Source organism: Perissodus microlepis, chromosome 3, assembly GCF_051167445.1.
Source record: "Perissodus microlepis isolate ML-2025 ecotype Zambia chromosome 3, ASM5116744v1, whole genome shotgun sequence".
NCBI classification, from domain to species: domain Eukaryota; kingdom Metazoa; phylum Chordata; class Actinopteri; order Cichliformes; family Cichlidae; genus Perissodus; species Perissodus microlepis.
The window spans coordinates 2,512,461-2,530,068 of NC_140463.1; the positions used below are offsets into that span (position 1 = coordinate 2,512,461).

The 17,608-nt window shown below is 46.0% G+C and overlaps 1 protein-coding gene across 2 annotated transcripts in view; it reads left to right on the plus strand.

Moving 5' to 3' along the window:
• The window catches only part of LOC146389416 (NLR family CARD domain-containing protein 3-like), a 30,969-nt gene extending 13,707 nt beyond the window's left edge, over positions 1–17,262 (plus strand). For both annotated transcript variants that reach the window (XM_084910164.1, XM_084910174.1), the window contains 7 exons: positions 2,197–2,275; positions 2,961–3,186; positions 3,397–5,203; positions 5,313–5,486; positions 11,122–11,292; positions 15,364–15,410; positions 15,568–17,262. In XM_084910164.1, coding sequence (XP_084766290.1) covers positions 2,197–2,275; positions 2,961–3,186; positions 3,397–5,203; positions 5,313–5,486; positions 11,122–11,292; positions 15,364–15,410; positions 15,568–16,100 — 3,037 coding nt within the window. In that variant the 3' untranslated portion in view covers positions 16,101–17,262. The remainder of the gene's footprint in view (positions 1–2,196; positions 2,276–2,960; positions 3,187–3,396; positions 5,204–5,312; positions 5,487–11,121; positions 11,293–15,363; positions 15,411–15,567) is intronic.
• Positions 17,263–17,608: the final 346 nt, after the last annotated feature.

Below are 17,608 nucleotides of genomic sequence, written 5' to 3' on the forward strand. Positions count from 1 at the left end.
GATAATTGATCCAACATGTCCATTTAATCTGTTTGCCAAAATTTTAGTGAAAATTTTCATATCCAAATTCAACAAAGCAATAGGTCGATAAGTGGAACATTCTGTTTCATCCTTTCCTTCTTTCAATAGCAAAGAAATATTAGCTTCATATAGCATACGGGGAAATCTTTGAGTATGGAAAGAATGCTTAAACATTCTCCATAAAAGCGGGGCCACCTTTTCAGAGTATTTTTTATACAGTTCAATGCCAAACCCATCTGGGCCTGGGGACTTTCCATTGGGGAATTACTTAATAGCTTTCAAAACTTCTTCAATAGTAATATCTGAGTTTAAAGCCTCTCGTGCAGCGTCATTCATTTTCGGGAGATCCAGCTTCCCTAACCAATCAGCAATATTGCCCCAAGATTTCGACATATAGAGCTCTTCATAATATTCTCTAAATCGCTCATTAATAGCTTTAGGGCTGATTAAAATTTCGCCTGATCTTGATTTAATTTTGTGTATAGCCCTACTGGCCTGTAGGCCTCTCAGCTGCCGAGAAAGAAGCTTATGGGGCTTATCTCCAAACACAAAATGCTTCTGTCTGATCCTAAATAGCTGATCTGTTACTTGGCTAGATAAAATTGTGTTATACTCAAACTTCCTTTTAATGATGTCTTGAAACAAAGAGGGACAAGAGGAGGCCTTGTGGTCCTGTTCTAACTTTGTTAATTCAGCTTCTATTTCGAACAGGCATTTCCGGCGTTCTTTTTTTTTTTTAACGAAGATTCAAAAGAAATAATTTCTCCTCGCATTAACACTTTAAATGTTTCCCATAAAATCGAATCAGAAACGTTTATTATTAGTTTCCAAGAAATCTGATATTTTAGTTGTCATAAATTGGCAAAAGGATGTCTCAGACAGGAGTGACGGGTGAAAACGCCAGTTACCCTGTTGTTTCGTACCACAGAAGTCCAGGACTAAAGAGGTTGGAGAGTGATCAGAGATCAATATGTTATGATAAGTTGAGCATACAACTTTAGACATTAATTTAGAATCAAGCAAAAAATAATCTATTCTGGAGTACGATTTGTGCACTTGTGAAAAATAAGAGTAATCTCTAATCTTTTAATGCTTCAATCTTAAATATGATCAACCTATCTCTAATAATCGGCTATGTACCACAGGCCTTCAAGCTGGCTGTAGTTAAACCTTTACTTAAAAAGCATCTCTAGACCCAGCTGTCTTAGCTAATTATATGTCAATCCCCAACCTTCCTTTCATGTCAAAAATCCTTGAAAGAGGAGTTGTCAAACAGCTAACAGATCATCTGCAGAGGAATGGCTTATTTGAAGAGTTTCAGTCAGGTTTCAGAGCTCATCACAGCACAGAAACAGCTTTAGTGAAGGTAAAAAATTATCTTCTTATGGCCTCTGACAGTGGACTCATCTCTGTGCTTGTCCTGCTAGACCTCAGTGCAGCGTTCGATACTGTTGACCATAATATTCTATTAGCGTGATTAAAACATGCTGTAGTTTGTATCACATTTATCTAATAGACTCCAAATTGTTCATCTAAATGGAGAGTCCTCTTCATACACTAAGGTCAACTACGGTGTTCCACAGGGTTCCACAGGGTTCAGTGCTAGGACCAAGTCTGTTTACATTATACATGCTTCCCTTAGCCTGAAACGCTCGCCTGATATTGACACTTAAGTATGGGTCTGTTGATTGATTTAACTGACTGGCTTCAAGTTCCACACCACATGGCCGCTGGACCTGCTAACCGCTCCTTCCTCGCTAGACTGCTATTACAAGTCCAATCACTGTCTTGCAAGCTCCATGACCTGGATGACTGAGAAACTACACAGAGATTTATGTAGTTTCCAAGGAGTCCGGTATGGATGGCTAACTCTGTGCCTTAATCTTGGCAGGTTAGAAAACACTAATGACACATGTCATCTGTGTCATTACAGTTAAAATAATTAGACCATTGGAAATATTACAAAAGATTTACCAGTCTTTATTCTTGTAAGAGCTCCAGGTATTTATAGGTGTAAGCTGTTTTTTTTTTTTTCCTTTTCCTTTTCCATTTCTTTTCTTTTTTTCTTTTTTTTGCCAGCAGCATTAAGATGGTGTTTTCTGAGAGCCAAAACTCAGCATTTCAAATATTGATCTTTCTCCTGTGTTGAACTACTTCTTCATGATTCCTCCACAGAGTGGACCAGCAGAGCTCAGAGGTTCCCAGTAGTCAGTCTACCCAGCAGCATCAAACACAGCTGGACTCCATATTTATGGTCTGTACATGTACAACTACTTTTACATCTATTCTATTCAGTCATTTCTCAAAAAGAACGGCTATTTATACTTCAAACATATTGCAAGTATTAGTTTTTCGTAGTATTAATTGCAAGATAAGACAAGTTAGAAGCACAACTAAACACTGTTTCAAATAAACAATGAGCTTTGGCAGCTGGGCTGGTCAAAAAAAATGTGTTTGTAATTTTATCTATACCCATGACCACCTTGACACATATTGCTACAGACATGTCCTTTAATTTTTGGCTGTCATGGTAGTGTCTAATAAACTATGTAAGCTGGATAAATGATTGGAAAACTTTAGAAAAAGTTATTTATAATATTATTATAGCATTTATTCCACTCTAAACAATGCAAAGTTGAGTTATCTGATCTCAGAATTTGATTTATTTTTTTGCTTGTTTTTTTTAAACATTCCAATTTAACAACCTCCCTTGAACATACTGACTACAATTACCATGATGTAGCAATATTCACTCTGTTTCCAGAATCAAGATATGCTGTGGACTGCAACAGAAATATGATTATGACAACACCTTCATATCTCCTGGCTATTTCTGTCTGTTCCTGGTCTCCCTCTCTTCATTGTCCCTCTCTTCTTCCACTGCACCACCAGTTGAGGTTGTAATGTAACATATTAATTGACACAATACTCTATTCCAGCTACTGCAGGACAACATCATCACTTTTGTGAAGAATGAACTGAAGAAGATTCAAAAAGTTGTCAGTCCAGATTATCTGAAATACTTGGAAGGTCAGAGAACGGTTGAGGAGAAAGTGGGTGACGATGAGGAGCAGAGGAGGAGCAGCAGAGAGGCATTTGTGAAGATCACATTGGACTTTTTAAGGAGAATGAAGCAGGATGAGATAGCTGACCTTCTGCACAAGAGTAAGAGGATTTCTATAAAGATTTAAGCTGCTGGTTGAACAGGTTGTTTACTAATGTCTAACCCTAAAGTGATAGTCAAACATAAATGTAAAAATTCTGGACTGATATTTGTTGTCTATTCTGCTGTACAATCTCAAGCGCCTTGATGCGAATGTTGTTGTGATTTGGCGCTATATAAATAAAATTGAATTGAATTATTCTTTCTTTTAGGAACTTCTAATAGAGACGTCTATTGGAGTGAGTGTAAACTTAAATCTACACTAAAGAAGAAGTTCCAGTGTGTATTTGAGGGGATCGCTAAAGCAGGAAACCCAACCCTATTGAATCACATCTACACAGAGCTCTACATCACAGAGGGAGGGACTGCAGATGTCAATGATGAACATGAGGTCAGACAGATTGAAATGGCCTTCAGGAAACCAGACAGACCAGAGACAACAATCAGACAAGAAGACATCTTTAAAGCCTCACCTGGAAGAGATGAACCCATCAGAACAGTGCTGACAAAGGGAGTGGCTGGCATTGGGAAAACAGTCTTAACACAGAAATACACCCTGGACTGGGCTGAAGACAAAGCCAACCAGGAAATCCAGTTCATATTTCCATTCACTTTCAGAGAGCTGAATGTGCTGAAAGAGGAAAAGTTCAGCTTGGTGGAACTTGTTCATCACTTCTTTACTGAAACCAAAGAAGCAGAAATCTGCAGCTTTGAAGACTTCCAGGTTGTGTTCATCTTTGATGGTCTGGATGAGTGTCGACTTCCTCTGGACTTCCACAAAACTACAATTATAACTGACCCTAGAAAGTACACCTCAGTGGATGTGCTGCTGATAAACCTCATCAGGGGCAAGCTGCTTCCCTCCGCTCGCGTCTGGATAACCACAAGACCTGCAGCAGCCAATCAGATCCCTCCAGAGTGTGTTGGTATGGTGACAGAAATCAGAGGGTTTGCTGACCCACAGAAAGAGGAGTACTTCAGGAAGAGATTCAGAGATAAGAAGGAGGCAAGCAGGATCATCTCCCACATTAAGACATCACGAAGCCTCCACATCATGTGTCACATCCCAGTCTTCTGCTGGATCACTGCTACAGTTCTGGAGGATGTGCTGAAAACCAGAGAGGGAGGACAGCTGCCCAAGACCCTGACTGAGATGTACATCCACTTCCTCGTGGTACAGGCCAAGGTGAAGAAGATCAAATATGATGGAGGAGCTGAGACAGATCCACACTGGAGTCCAGAGAGCAGGAAGATGATTGAGTCTCTGGGAAAACTGGCTTTTGAACAGCTGCAGAAAGGAAACCTGATCTTCTATGAATCAGACCTGACACAGTGTGTCATTGATATCAGAGCGGCCTCAGTGTACTCAGGGGTGTTCACACAGATCTTTAAAGAGGAGAGTGGACTGTACCAGAAAAGACTATTCTCCTTCATCCATCTGAGTGTGCAGGAGTTTCTGGCTGCTCTTCATGTCCATCTGACCTTCATCAACTCTGGAGTCAATCTGCTGGAAGAACAGCAAACAACCTCCCAGACACGTGAAACAAGAGAATCTGCAGAGACACACTTCTACCAGAGTTCTGTGGACAAGGCCTTACAGAGTCCAAGTGGACACCTGGACTTGCTCGTCCGCTTCCTCCTTGGTCTTTCACTGCAGACCAATCAGAGTCTCCTACAAGGTTTGCTGACAAAGACAGGAAATAGTTCACAGAACAATCAGGAAACTGTCCAGTACATAAAGAAGAAGATCAATGACAGTCTGTCTGTAGAGCAAAGTATCAGTTTGTTCCACTGTCTGAATGAACTGAATGATCGTTCTCTAGTGGAGGAGATCCAACAGTCCCTGAGTTCAGGAAGTCTCTCCACAGACAAACTGTCTCCTGCTCAGTGGTCAGCTCTGGTCTTCATCTTACTGTCATCAGAAAAAGATCTGGATGTGTTTGACCTGAAGAAATACTCTGCTTCAGAGGAGGCTTTTCTGAGGCTGCTGCCAGTGGTCAACGTCTCCAACAAAGCTCTGTAAGTAAATATGTACTCATTTTAAAGATTTTTGTAACAAAATGATATAAAGTGTATTTGTCTTGTCTACATGAAACAATAAAACTATTTTCAATAATAATTGTTTCAGACTAAGTGGCTGCAACCTCTCAGAGAGAAGCTGTAAGGCTCTGTCCTCAATTCTGACCTCCCCGTCCTCTAGTCTGATGGAGCTGGACCTGAGTAACAATGATCTGCAAGATTTAGGAGCGAAACTTCTGTCTGCAGGACTGGAGAGTCCATATTGTACACTGGAAACTCTCAGGTTAGAATTCAGACAGTCAAGCAGTCATTTACCCTTCAGAAGTCAAAAGTGTAACTGGCTATTTTTCACTAACTGTAATGTGACCTTTCTATTCTTTTACATTAAAAGAAAATGTCTCGTTTGTTGGCATTCTATTCAACACAACCTCACGTTTAAATTGGCAGTTTCTTTGTTTTTTTCATTTTGACGTACTGCCTTAACACAACCTAAAATCTCACAAAAAACACTTAAAAACAATGTTTTTTATTTTTTAGCATTAAATCACCAACATGTTTAAGAAATCATTTAAAACTTCAACCGCTAATATTAACTAGAGCAAAAATGTACTGCTATTGAGTATAGTTTACCTTTCTTTCATTAGAGGAAGCCAAACGCACCATGACTGTAGTTTGCCATTCATACCACTAGATGGACTGTAGTTTCATATTCATTTCAATAGGACCAAAATTTGTGCAGAAATTTCATATATTAAAAAGTATAAAGGGTTACAACCATCAAAAGTCATAGAACACCATTTGCGATCAAGCCAGACGAAACTATATAACATATTTTAACATCCCTCCGACAGAAGACAGAGACGATCGGTGATCTGGTTACCGGGTGTTTTTTAAGAACAGTAACACAGGCTACTGTGGACCGTAGCCAATGCCAAAACTACAAGGGAAAAAACGTGCTCCCCTTGAATCAAAACAAAAGTTTTTACAGAACCCCCGATAGAACCGGGCCATGCCCAGAAAGCGACGCAACGTGCGCCGAGTTTGTGACACTGGAAAGTCCACAACGGCCTGAACTTTTTCAGTCACGGGCCATACCTGCCCTTGTCCCACTTGCTTGCCCAAATAGGTAATAGTAGCCTTCCCGAACTCACATTTAGAAAGGTTGAGCGTGAGGGAGGCATCGTTGAACCGCCCAAACACCTCAGAAAGTGTTGCGAGATGGTCAAGCCACGAGGTAAAATAGACAACTACGTCGTCCAAGTATGCCTCGCACTTAGACACTCCACACAGCACCTGCCGCATAAGGCGTTGAAACGTTGCGGGCACATTACGTAACCCGAAAGGCATCACTGTGTATTGGAGGAAGTGATCAGGCGTTACAAACGCAGAGATCTCTGAAGCGCTAGGTGTTAATGGAACCTGCCAGTACCCCTTTAATAGGTCCAGCTTTGTAACATACTGAGCAGAACCAACACGATCGAGGCAATCTTCCATCCGCGGGAGCGGAAACGAGTCTGGTTTGGTAACCGCATTCACTTTCTGGAAATATTGACCGCTTTCTGTCACGTCCGGTGTGGCAGACGTGTGGAGTTGTAGAAAGGACCCAAAAGGTGGCAGCTCTGGTGCAGGTGAGTATTTATTTACAGGAGTGGGTGCAAACAGCAATGGTGGGTGAACATGAAACCGGAAACCTAAACTGGGTAAAACTAACAAAACAAACCAGAAACGAAGATGCAGGGAGGTCCGGGGAAATACATACGGAGAGACGCAGGGAGACCGAGGGGAAACAACACAGACGAACCAGCAATGACTAAGACAGAAGACAAGACTTAAAAACGAGGCAAAACAAAACAGGAGCTCTAGAAAGTCAAAAAACAAAACACAAGTCTAGCACCAAAAAAAAAAACAACAACAAAAGAAATACACCGGAGCCCAAAAAACAGAGTCCAAAACAGAAGAGTTCAGGGGGCCGGCCAGGGGGCCGACAACACAGGAGTCCAAACAGTTCAGGGGGCGACGTGGAAACAATCCGGGAGGCCGACCGTAACGGCGATGACGACAGCACTGGTCCGGGGGCCGGCCGCGAGGAAGGCCACGGTGGCGACTCAGGTGAAGGGAGTCTGGGGGCCGCCCACGACGGCAATGGCGCCTGGCCAGTGGCCTAGAAAGTGGCCGGTTAGCTGCAGACCCAAACGAGGCAGGACCAGGCGACGCTGAAGGCGAAGACACGGAGGCAGGACCGGGCGACGCTGAAGGCGAAGACACGGAGGCAGGACCGGGCGACGCTGAAGGCGAAGACAGGGAGGCAGGACCGGGCGACGCTGAAGGCGAAGACACGGAGGCTGGACAGGGCGACGCTGAAGGCGAAGACACGGAGGCTGGACCAGACGAGGATGAAGACACGGAGGCTGCAGCTGGCGTGGATGATGAGGCCGCAGCTGGCGAGGATGATGAGGCCGCTGCAGGCGAGGACGACGAGTCTGAAGCCGGGCCAGGCGAGGCTGCAGGCGGCGGCGTGGGAGCCGGAGGCGCCTGCAGGTGGCGGTGGCGTGGGAGGCGCCTGCAGGCGGCGGTGGCGTGGGAGGTGCCTGCAGCGGAAGTGGCGTGGGAGGCGCCTGCAGCGGAAGCCATCACTAATCCAGCAGTCATGGAGGCCACTAGCTGACACAAAGGCGACTGGCAATGCACTGAGCACTGGCTCTGCCCAGGCAACGCTGACATGGTGCAGTTCTCAGGTGGCTGCTTAAACTTCAGGGGTCCAGAATCAGCTGGGGACTGAGACCTAGCCTCTGGGGAAGCCCTGGAGCGGCAAACCGTGCCAATGGCGGCTAAACCATGAAAAGCACCTTGAGTTGAAATTAGACTTTCTCCCTGCATGGAGTGAATGAGTGAAACTGGTAATACTGGAGCCTGAACTACAGGTGACACTGGAGGCGCAGGGGCGTGAACTACAGGTGACACTGGAGGCGCAGGGGCGTGAACTACAGGTGACACTGGAGGCGCTGGAGCGTGAACTACAGGTGACACTGGAGGCGCTGGAGACTGAACTGAAAGTGACACTGGAGGCGCTGGAGACTGAACTGAAAGTGACACTGGAGGCGCTGGAGACTGAACTGAAAGTGACACAGGAGGCTCTGGAGGCTGAACTGAAAGTGACACTGGACACTGAAATGAGGGAGACACTGGTGACAGAGCAGAGAGTGGCTGCTGGGCAGCTAACTGAGCTAAGAGTGGCTGCTGAGCAGGTGATACGCTGTTCACATAATCATCTGTCGCAGAGAACACAGCCCCTGAATGAACAGTCACACAGTCCGAAAACGGAAAAGAGTCCTCACTCACCACAGCCGGCGAATTAGAAGCCCGAACGTCCGGCTGTGGGGCGGCGCGATCAGCGTTTCCTCCCCGCAAACGGCTCCGACGGGCCGGGCAAGATCACATCCGGCGAGTCGGGCAGCGAGGCAGGAGTGGCTGAGAGAAGGTGAGGTGTGTGCCGGAGAAAAGCCTGCATGGTCGGAGGAAGCGACTTCAGAAGCCATGGCAGGCTAGAAAAGAGCCGTTGTAGCCGGCTTTCCACGGTGCGGCGAAGCTCCTCTGGAGGGTTCTCTAGCCACAGCCCGAGGAGAATCTCCACATTATACGTAATGTCGTCCCGGAGCTCCTCGGACTCCTCGGTGGATTTACTGCCGCTGGGTCCATGGTGGCTGGTTCGTACTGTCACGTCCGGCGTGGCAGACGTGTGGAGTTGTAGAAAGGACCCAAAAGGCGGCAGCTCTGGTGCAGGTGAGTATTTATTTACAGGAGTGGGTACAAACAGTAATGGTGGGTGAACATGAAACCGGAAACCTAAACTGGGTAAAACTAACAAAACAAACCAGAAACGAAGATGCAGGGAGGTCCGGGGAAATACATACGGAGAGACGCAGGGAGACCGAGGGGAAACAACACAGACGAACCAGCAATGACTAAGACAGAAGACAAGACTTAAAAACACTCAGAGAACACAGGGAGATCACACACAGGTGGGGGACACAGCTGGGAGTGATTAACGTGACGAGACTAGGGAGGCAAACTGAAAACACTCACATAAGACGCAGACCTTCAAAATAAAACAGGAAACAAATACACGCAATGACACAACACAAAAACTTCACACAGACTGGGGAACACATAGGAACGTGAAAACAAAACCCAGAATAATAATAACTACTAAAACATAAACACGGAGTCACAAACTCTGGATCATGACACTTTCACTACCAGAATACAAGGCGAGCTCCACGCGTCATGACTGAAAATGGGAAGGCCATGCTCAATGAGATATTCAACTTCCTACTGCATCAAGCTCCGCTTTGTGGAGTTTACACAATAAGCGTGCTGTTTTATCGGCCTGTCAGTTTCCACCGTGTTGTCGTGACACAGGACAGATGTTTGCCTACGGTAGTCAGAAACAAAGGTTGATGAGCTTTCACTAACGCAAGGACATCCCTACGAGCAGGGGGTGGCAAATGAGAGAGGGAGGACTCCAAAGTAGCCAACATCTCGCAATTCCCATCTCCGAGCCCCCAGTATACAGCCACTTTTTTCCATCAAACCATTGTCTTGTGGGTGGTACTCAGCCGGCCCAGCACACGCTGAACTGGGCACCACAGAGCAAATTACATCACCGGTGGCGAGCTCTTTGGACACATAGCGTTTGAGCATATTAACATGATACACTTGCAACTTTCGCTTCCGGTCAGGCGTTTTAATGACATAGTTAGTATCACTAGTATCACTTATTTTCCGATCCACCTCATAAGGACCAGAAAATTGAGCTCGAAGGCTAGACACAGTCACTGGAAGCAAAACCTGCACCTTCTCCCCCGGGGCAAAATTCCGAACCACGGATTTCTTGTCAAAACGTGCTTTCATACTGCCCTGGGCTCGCCTCAAGTGGTCGCGGGCCAACTGCACGAGAGAGACATTCCTTAAAAGCACACACATAATCCAACACATTATCCTCCACCCGATGCGATTCGGACAACCATTTCTCCTTAAGTAATCGCAACCGCCGGCGTACCGTGTGTCCAAAAACAAGATCAGCTGGGCTGAAACCGAGGGATTCCTGCTTGGCTTCTCGAACGGCAAACAACAATAAGGGAAGCTAACTCAGAGGAGCGATTGCTTACCTAGCCCCCAAAAAACATAACCAAACAACAATCACTTACCTCCCTGACTAACTAAACATGAGAAAACTGTACCCAACTGAAAAGGCAATCCACTCCTACTTCCTCATGACTTGCAGAGCAACACAGGGCATGTCGCAGCCCCAGCTGGTTGGGGTAAAACCGAGGATGGATGATTGCCGTCCTCAACCGCGCCGTCTTATACTCCGCCTCCAGAGCAGCATCCAGTCCTGGTGTACCATCTTCGGGATCCACCACTCCTGGAGGCGCACCTGCACACTCACATTTGCGTGTCATAATCCCAGCATACGACAGCAGCCGTAACAGCAGTGTGTGTGACATTCCATCATTGTCCAACTGTTCTGACACACACACACCAAACAAACAAACAAAAAATATCTAAATTGCACACTACCTAATAACTGTGTAAATTCTCTGTTATAACTGGTTTTCCTTGGCCTATCAAAAAACTATTACAATATTACATATCAGAATTTGATGAAATTTTCTATTTCTTCTTAAACAAATAAAACAAGAAATCTCACAAAGTCTTCTTCAGGTGTTTGAGGGTGCATGGAATTTATCCAACAAGTCTACATGTATCTTGTGGACTTGGCATTTGACTATCATTCATTTGTTTGTGACAAATAAAATTTGAATTTGAATGGGTATTGTATCCATAAAAATAATTGAAAATAAGCCTTTAGTGAAGTGTTAACAAATGTATTGTTTTTTTTCTGTGTGTTTATATAGTCTATCAGGCTGTCTGATCACAGAGGAAGGCTGTACTTCTCTGGCTTCAGCTTTGAGCTCCAACCCCTCCCATCTGAGAGAGCTGGACCTGAGCTACAATCACCCAGGAGACTCAGTCCAGAGTTTGTTGGCTGGACTGAAGGATCCACATTGGAGACTAGACACTCTCAGGTATGGAGAGAATGTCTGATAGAGGAGGAAAAGCTGAAAACATCTGCTGTGTCCTACATTCAGTTCCTGATTGTTTCATGCAGATGTCACAAATGAAGGGAAGATTTTTTTCTTGCTCATTACAGACAATCTAAGGAGCTTGAAAAGAGCAACTGGACTTATAAAATTTTCTTGCAGACATTTCATATGAGAAGCTTCTTCAGTTCTAAAATCAAATTTTGGAGGAACTTAGGTATTTAATTTAATTTAAAATTTGGTTATCCCTAAAAAGGGTCGTTGACCCATTATTAATTATGTGCCTCATCACATGAGGCAAGGTGTGAAATAGATAGAAATGTTCAGCTGAGTCTTTCCCTGTAAAGGTAGCTGCCATCTCTGTCCCACATCTTGGGTAGCACTGCTCTGTGCTGTCAGGGTCCCATGTATGGGGTGGGCTATGTTGTCCAACAGGGATGACATCTTAGCCACCATTCTCCTTTCTCCATTCTTACTCACCACCTCCACTGGGTCTACAGGGCATCCTAGAACAGAGCTGGCCCTCTGGATCAGCCTGTTCAGTCTCTTCCTGTCACCAGTAGAGATGCTGCCGCCCTAGCAGACCACACCGTAAACGATGGCTGAGGCCACCACAGAGTCATAGGTCTTCAGGAGTGGGCCCTTCACTCCAAAAGACCTCAGTCTCCACAGCAGGTACAGCCTGATCTGCCCTCTTCTGTAGAGGGTGTTTAAATTGTGAGTCCAGTCAAGTTTATTGTTCAGATGTACACCAAGTGACTTTGAGGACTGGTGCCAGCAGAACTACCTCCAGATCAACACAAGAAAAAAACCAAGGAGCTGGTGGTAGACTTCCACAAGCAAAAACATCCTCTACTTAAACCACTAAACATCCAAGGTATGGACATTGAGGCAGCCTCAATGTCCATACCTTGGATGTTTAGTGGTTTAAGTAGAGGATGTTTTTGCTTGTGGAAGTCTACCACCAGCTCCTTGGTTTTTTTCTTGTGTTGATCTGGAGGTAGTTCTGCTGGCACCAGTCCTCAAAGTCACTTGGTGAGGTGTTCCGGAACATGCCCGGAACACCTCACCCAGGATGCATCCTTGTCAGATGCCCAGACCACCTTAGCTGGCTCCTTTCAATGTGGAGGAGAAGCAGCTCTACTCTGAGCCCCTCCCAGATGGCTGAACTTCCCTACCCTCTCCTATCTCTAAGGGAGAGACCAGCCACTGTTCGGAGGAAGCTCATTTCCACTGCTTGTATCTGTGATCTTGTTCTTTTGGTCACTACCCACAGCTTGTGACCATAGGTGAGGGTAGGGACGTAGATCAGACAGGTAAATTGAGAGCTTCGCTTTTGCGCTCATCTCTCTCTTCACCACGACGGACTGGTGCAGTGGCTGCAGCACCAATCCGTCTGTCGATCTCCGGCTCCCTTTTCCCATTACTCACAAACAAGACCCCGAGATACTTAAACTCCTCCATTTGGGGTAGGAACTCGTCCCCGACCCAGAGTGGACACTCCACCCTTTTCCGGCTGAGAACCATGGCCTCGGATTTGGAGGTGCTGATCCTCATTCCCGCTGCTTCACACACGGCTGTGAACCGTTCCAGAGTGAGCTGGAGGCCATCAACCGATGAAGCCAACAGAACCACATCATCCACAAAAAGCAGAGATGAGATTCTGAGACCACCTACGTGAAAGACCTCCGCCACTTGGCTGCACCTAGAAATCCTGTTCATAAAAATTAAGAACAGAATTGGTGACAAAGGGCAGCTCTGGCGGAGCCCATCACCCACAGGGAACAAGTCCGAATTATTGCTGGCAATGTGAACCGAGCTCTTAATGGTTGTATAGGGATCAAATAGCCCGTAGCAATGGGCCAGACACCCCATACTCCCATAGTGCCTCCCACAGGACGCCCCGAGGGACACGGTCGAATGCCTTCTCCAAGTCCACAAAACACATGTAGACTAGTTGGGCAAACTCCCATGCGCCCTCAAGTATCCTTGAGAGCTGGTCCAGTGTTCCGCAACCAGGACGAAAACCGCATTGTTCCTCATGTATCCGAGGTTCAACTAGCAGCCAAACTCTCCTTTCCAGCACCCTTGTATAGACTTTCACAGGGAGTCTGAGGAGTGTGATCCCCCTGTAGTTGGAACACACCCTCCAGTCCCCCTTTTTAAAAATGGGGACCACCACCCTGGTCTGCCAGTCCAGGGGTACTGCCCCTGATCTCCACGCAACATTGTAGAGGCGTGTCAACCAGGACAGCCCTACAACATCCCGAGCCTTCATGAACTCGGGGAGGACCTCATCCACACCAGGGGCTCTGCCACCAAGGAGTTGTTTAACTGCCTCAGTGACTTCGCCCCCGTAAATTGGCGGGTCATCCCCCTCATCCCCAGACTCTGCTCCCTCCTTGGAAGACGTGTCAGTGGGATTAAGGAGGTCGTCCAAGTATTCCTTCCACCGCCCAACTATTTTCTCAGTCGAAGTCAGCAGCACTCCACCAACACTATCCACAATACTGGTAGAGCACCGTTTTCCACTCCTGAGACGCCTGACGGTTTACCAGAATCTCTTTGAGGCAGTCCAAAAGTCTTTTTCCATGGCCTTTCCGAACTCCTCCCACACCCGAGTTTTTGCTTCAGCCACTGCCTCAGCCACAATCCACTTTGACTGTCGGTACTTGTCAGCTGCCTCCAAAGTCCCACAGGCTCCCTTCACCTCTGGTGTCCACCATTTGGTTTGGGGAATACCACCACGACAGGCACCAACCACCTTGTGGCCGCAACTCAATGCTGCAGCTTTGGCAATGGAGATGCTGAACATGGTCCATTAGGACTCAATGTCCCCAGTCTCCCTCTGGATGCTGTTGAAGCTCTCCCAGAGGTGTGTGTTGAAGATTTCACGGACTGGGGCCTCTGCGAGGCGTTCCCAGCACACCCTCACTACATGTTTAGGTGCACTGGGTCTGTCCAGCATCCTCCCCAGCTCAGCTCCTCTCTTTACCTGAGTGTCCAGAACATATGGTCGCAGGTCTGGTGATACGATTACAAAATCGATCATCGACCTGTGGCCTAGAGGGTCCTGGTGCCACGTGCACTTATGGACACTTTTATGTTTGAACAAGGAGTTTGCTATGGCCAAACTGTGATTTGCACAGAAGTCCAATAAGAAAACACCACTTGGGTTCAGATCAGGGAGGCCGTTCCTCCCAATCACGCCCCTCCAGGTCTCGCTGTCGTTACTCATGTGAGCATTGAAATCTCCCAGTAGGACAACAGAGTCTTCAGGTGGAGCACCTTCTAGCACCCCGCCCAGCGACTCCAAGAAGGTTGGGTACTCTGAACTGCAACTCAGCGCATAAGTGCAGATGACAGTCAGGACTCGTTCCCTGAACCTAAGGCGCAGAGAACAAACCCTCTCATCCACCGGGAAGAACCCCAATGTACAGGCAGCAAGCCGAGGGGATAGTAGCATACCCACCCCAGCCCGCCAGACTGAGACAGAGTCCAGCCCCTCTCCAGGAGAATGGTTCCAGAGCCCAAGCCATGCGTAGAGGTGAGCCCGACTATATCTAGCCAGTACCTCTCAACCTCACGCACTAACTCAGGCTCATTCCCCACGAGAGAGGTGACATTCCATGTCCCAATTGCCAGTCTTGGGTAGCCGGGGATCGGTCCGCCAGGGCATCTGCTCCTGGCCATCTCCCGGCACACAATGCACCCGACCCCTACGGCACCTCATGCGGGTGGTGGGCCTGCAGGAGGATGGGCCCATGTCCCCTTTTCTGGCTGTGCCTGGCCGGGCCCCATGGAATAAGGCCCGACCACCAGACGCTCACCCCCGGGCACCCTCCCCAGCCTGGCTCCAGGGCGGGGCCCCGGTAGCCCTATCCCGGGCAGGGTAAACTGTGCTCTCAATGTTTTCCTCATAAGCGTATTCGTGAAAATGTTGCACTGTTCCTTTATCAGTGTCTAACAGTATGTATATGAGAGTCATTTAATGTCCAGTTGTGTATGCTGAAAGAGACTGTGCTGGTCTGACACCCCCCCTCCTCCTCCTTTCAGGGTGGAGCCTGCTGGAGTCCGGTGGTTGAGACCAGGTCTGAGGAAATGTAAGTGGGTTTTTAATGTGATTCATGAAAACAAAGCAGCACACATTCAACCATCTTCAAACTGTCACATCACTCATTTACATCTCTGATGTCAGGAGTCAGTCAATGAACAGATGATCAATACCTGCAGCTGGATTGTGTTTGTTCTCTCCATCAGATTCCTGTCAACTCACAGTCGACGAAAACACAGTACACACAAAACTCCAACTGTCTGACAACAACAGGAAGGTGGCACATGTGGAGGAGGTTCAGTCATTTCCTGATCATCCAGACAGATTTGATTACTGGCCTCAGCTGCTGTGTAAAAATGGTCTGACTGGTCGCTGTTACTGGGAGGTCGAGTGGAAAGGAGGGGTTTATATGTCAGTGAGTTACAGAAGAATCAGAAGGAAAGGAGACAGTAAAGATTGTTGGTTTGGATACAATGATCAGTCCTGGAGCCTGATCTGCTACGATGATGGTCCTCATTCTGTCTGGCACAATAACAGAGGAACATCCATCTCCTCCTCCTCCTCCTCTGTCTCTAACAGAGTGGCGGTGTATGTGGACGTTCCTGCCGGCACTCTGTCCTTCTACAGAGTCTCCTCTGACAATCTGATTCATATTCACACCTTCAGCACCACATTCACTGAAACTCTTTATCCTGGGTTTAGATTCAGGTATCTTGGTTCCTCAGTGTCCCTGTGCTGAGTTGAGTTTAAAGTAGGGCTGCTCAATTAATCGAATTTTAATCTCGATTACGATCTGGGCTTTCAACGGTCATTAAAAATGACTGAGCCGATTATTAGCCCCTCCCTCGTGCTTTACTCTCGCACTGCTCCGTGTGGCAAATCGAGCGCACCTCTTTGCATTTCGAACACATGTCACAACAATTAAGAGCAGCGGTCCCCAACCTTTTTTGCGCCACGGACCGGTTTATGCCCGACAATATTTTCATAGACCGGCCTTTAAGGTGTCGTGGATAAATACAACAAAATAAAACTAGTACCGGTACCAAAAAAAAAGAAAATTTATTCATAACACACGTGAAAAGACCAAGGAAAACCGAGTAAACGATAAAAACGATAACAAAATAACGCTGAAAACCGATAAAAACCCTGAAAACTATACATTTCACACCTGAGCCTCAACTCTCGCGGCCCGGTACCAAACGACTCACGGACCGGTACCGGTTTTGACAATCTTTAAAGTCATTATTCAATACATTGTTATTGTTAAATAAATATCGTCAAATAATCAAGATCTCAATTTCAGTGAAAATAATCGTGATTATCATTTTTGCCATAATCAAGCAGCCCTAGTTTAAAGAGTGTCCTCCTGTTAGAGAAACACTCTTGACTGTTGAACAGATAGTTCAGTCTGTACATGTCTGTCTCTTTCACTCAGAAACACGTTTTCAGATTCATGGATCAATTGATGTTTGAAGCCGTTCTAAATGATTCATTGTAAACTTCTTTCTCTTCAGTCCTTTAAAGATGGAAGCTCCCATTATTCCAGGATCCACATGTTGTTTTTCTGTCTTTTTACACTCAAAGCTTGAGAGTGAATATCAATATGTTGTTTTTCTCTGAAGCTCAGTTCACAACTAGCTCCTCTGCATTTTCAACAAGTCTGAACTCATTAAAATGACTCCAAATGTTTGATTTCTCTTTCTTAATGGGATGTTTCCAAACTCTCCACATCTCTTACTCATTGTTGGAAGCTCATCATTTCAAAATGTTTCAGCCATATAAGCTGAAAATATTGGCTCAATTGTTTTGAATGCAGTTCAAGCAGAATATGATTGTATTGTACTGAGGGATCATAATGCATGCGGCTTATCTAATAAACAGCAGACGCTGATTATTTGAAACTAGTCTTGTGTTTTTCCCATTTTGAACAAGAACAAGAACATGGTGCAGGATGTTGGTAACAGCTTCGTTATCAAACTCTTAGAAAGATGTAAATATCTGTGTATAGCACTGCATATGTTGTGTATCACTTTAGTTTGTATGAAACATGAAACATATCACAAAGGGTCCTGGTGAAGAATATGCTGGAATTTGGTGACAGACATTAGATTTGCTTTGACGTCAAACTTTTAGAAGCTGTTTCATTGATTATCATGCAGCTCTAGTTTGATAAAACGCTGCATCAAAAACAAAGAGGAAATAATGTCACATGTTTATGTCCACAAAGCAGAATGAGTCTATTGCTGA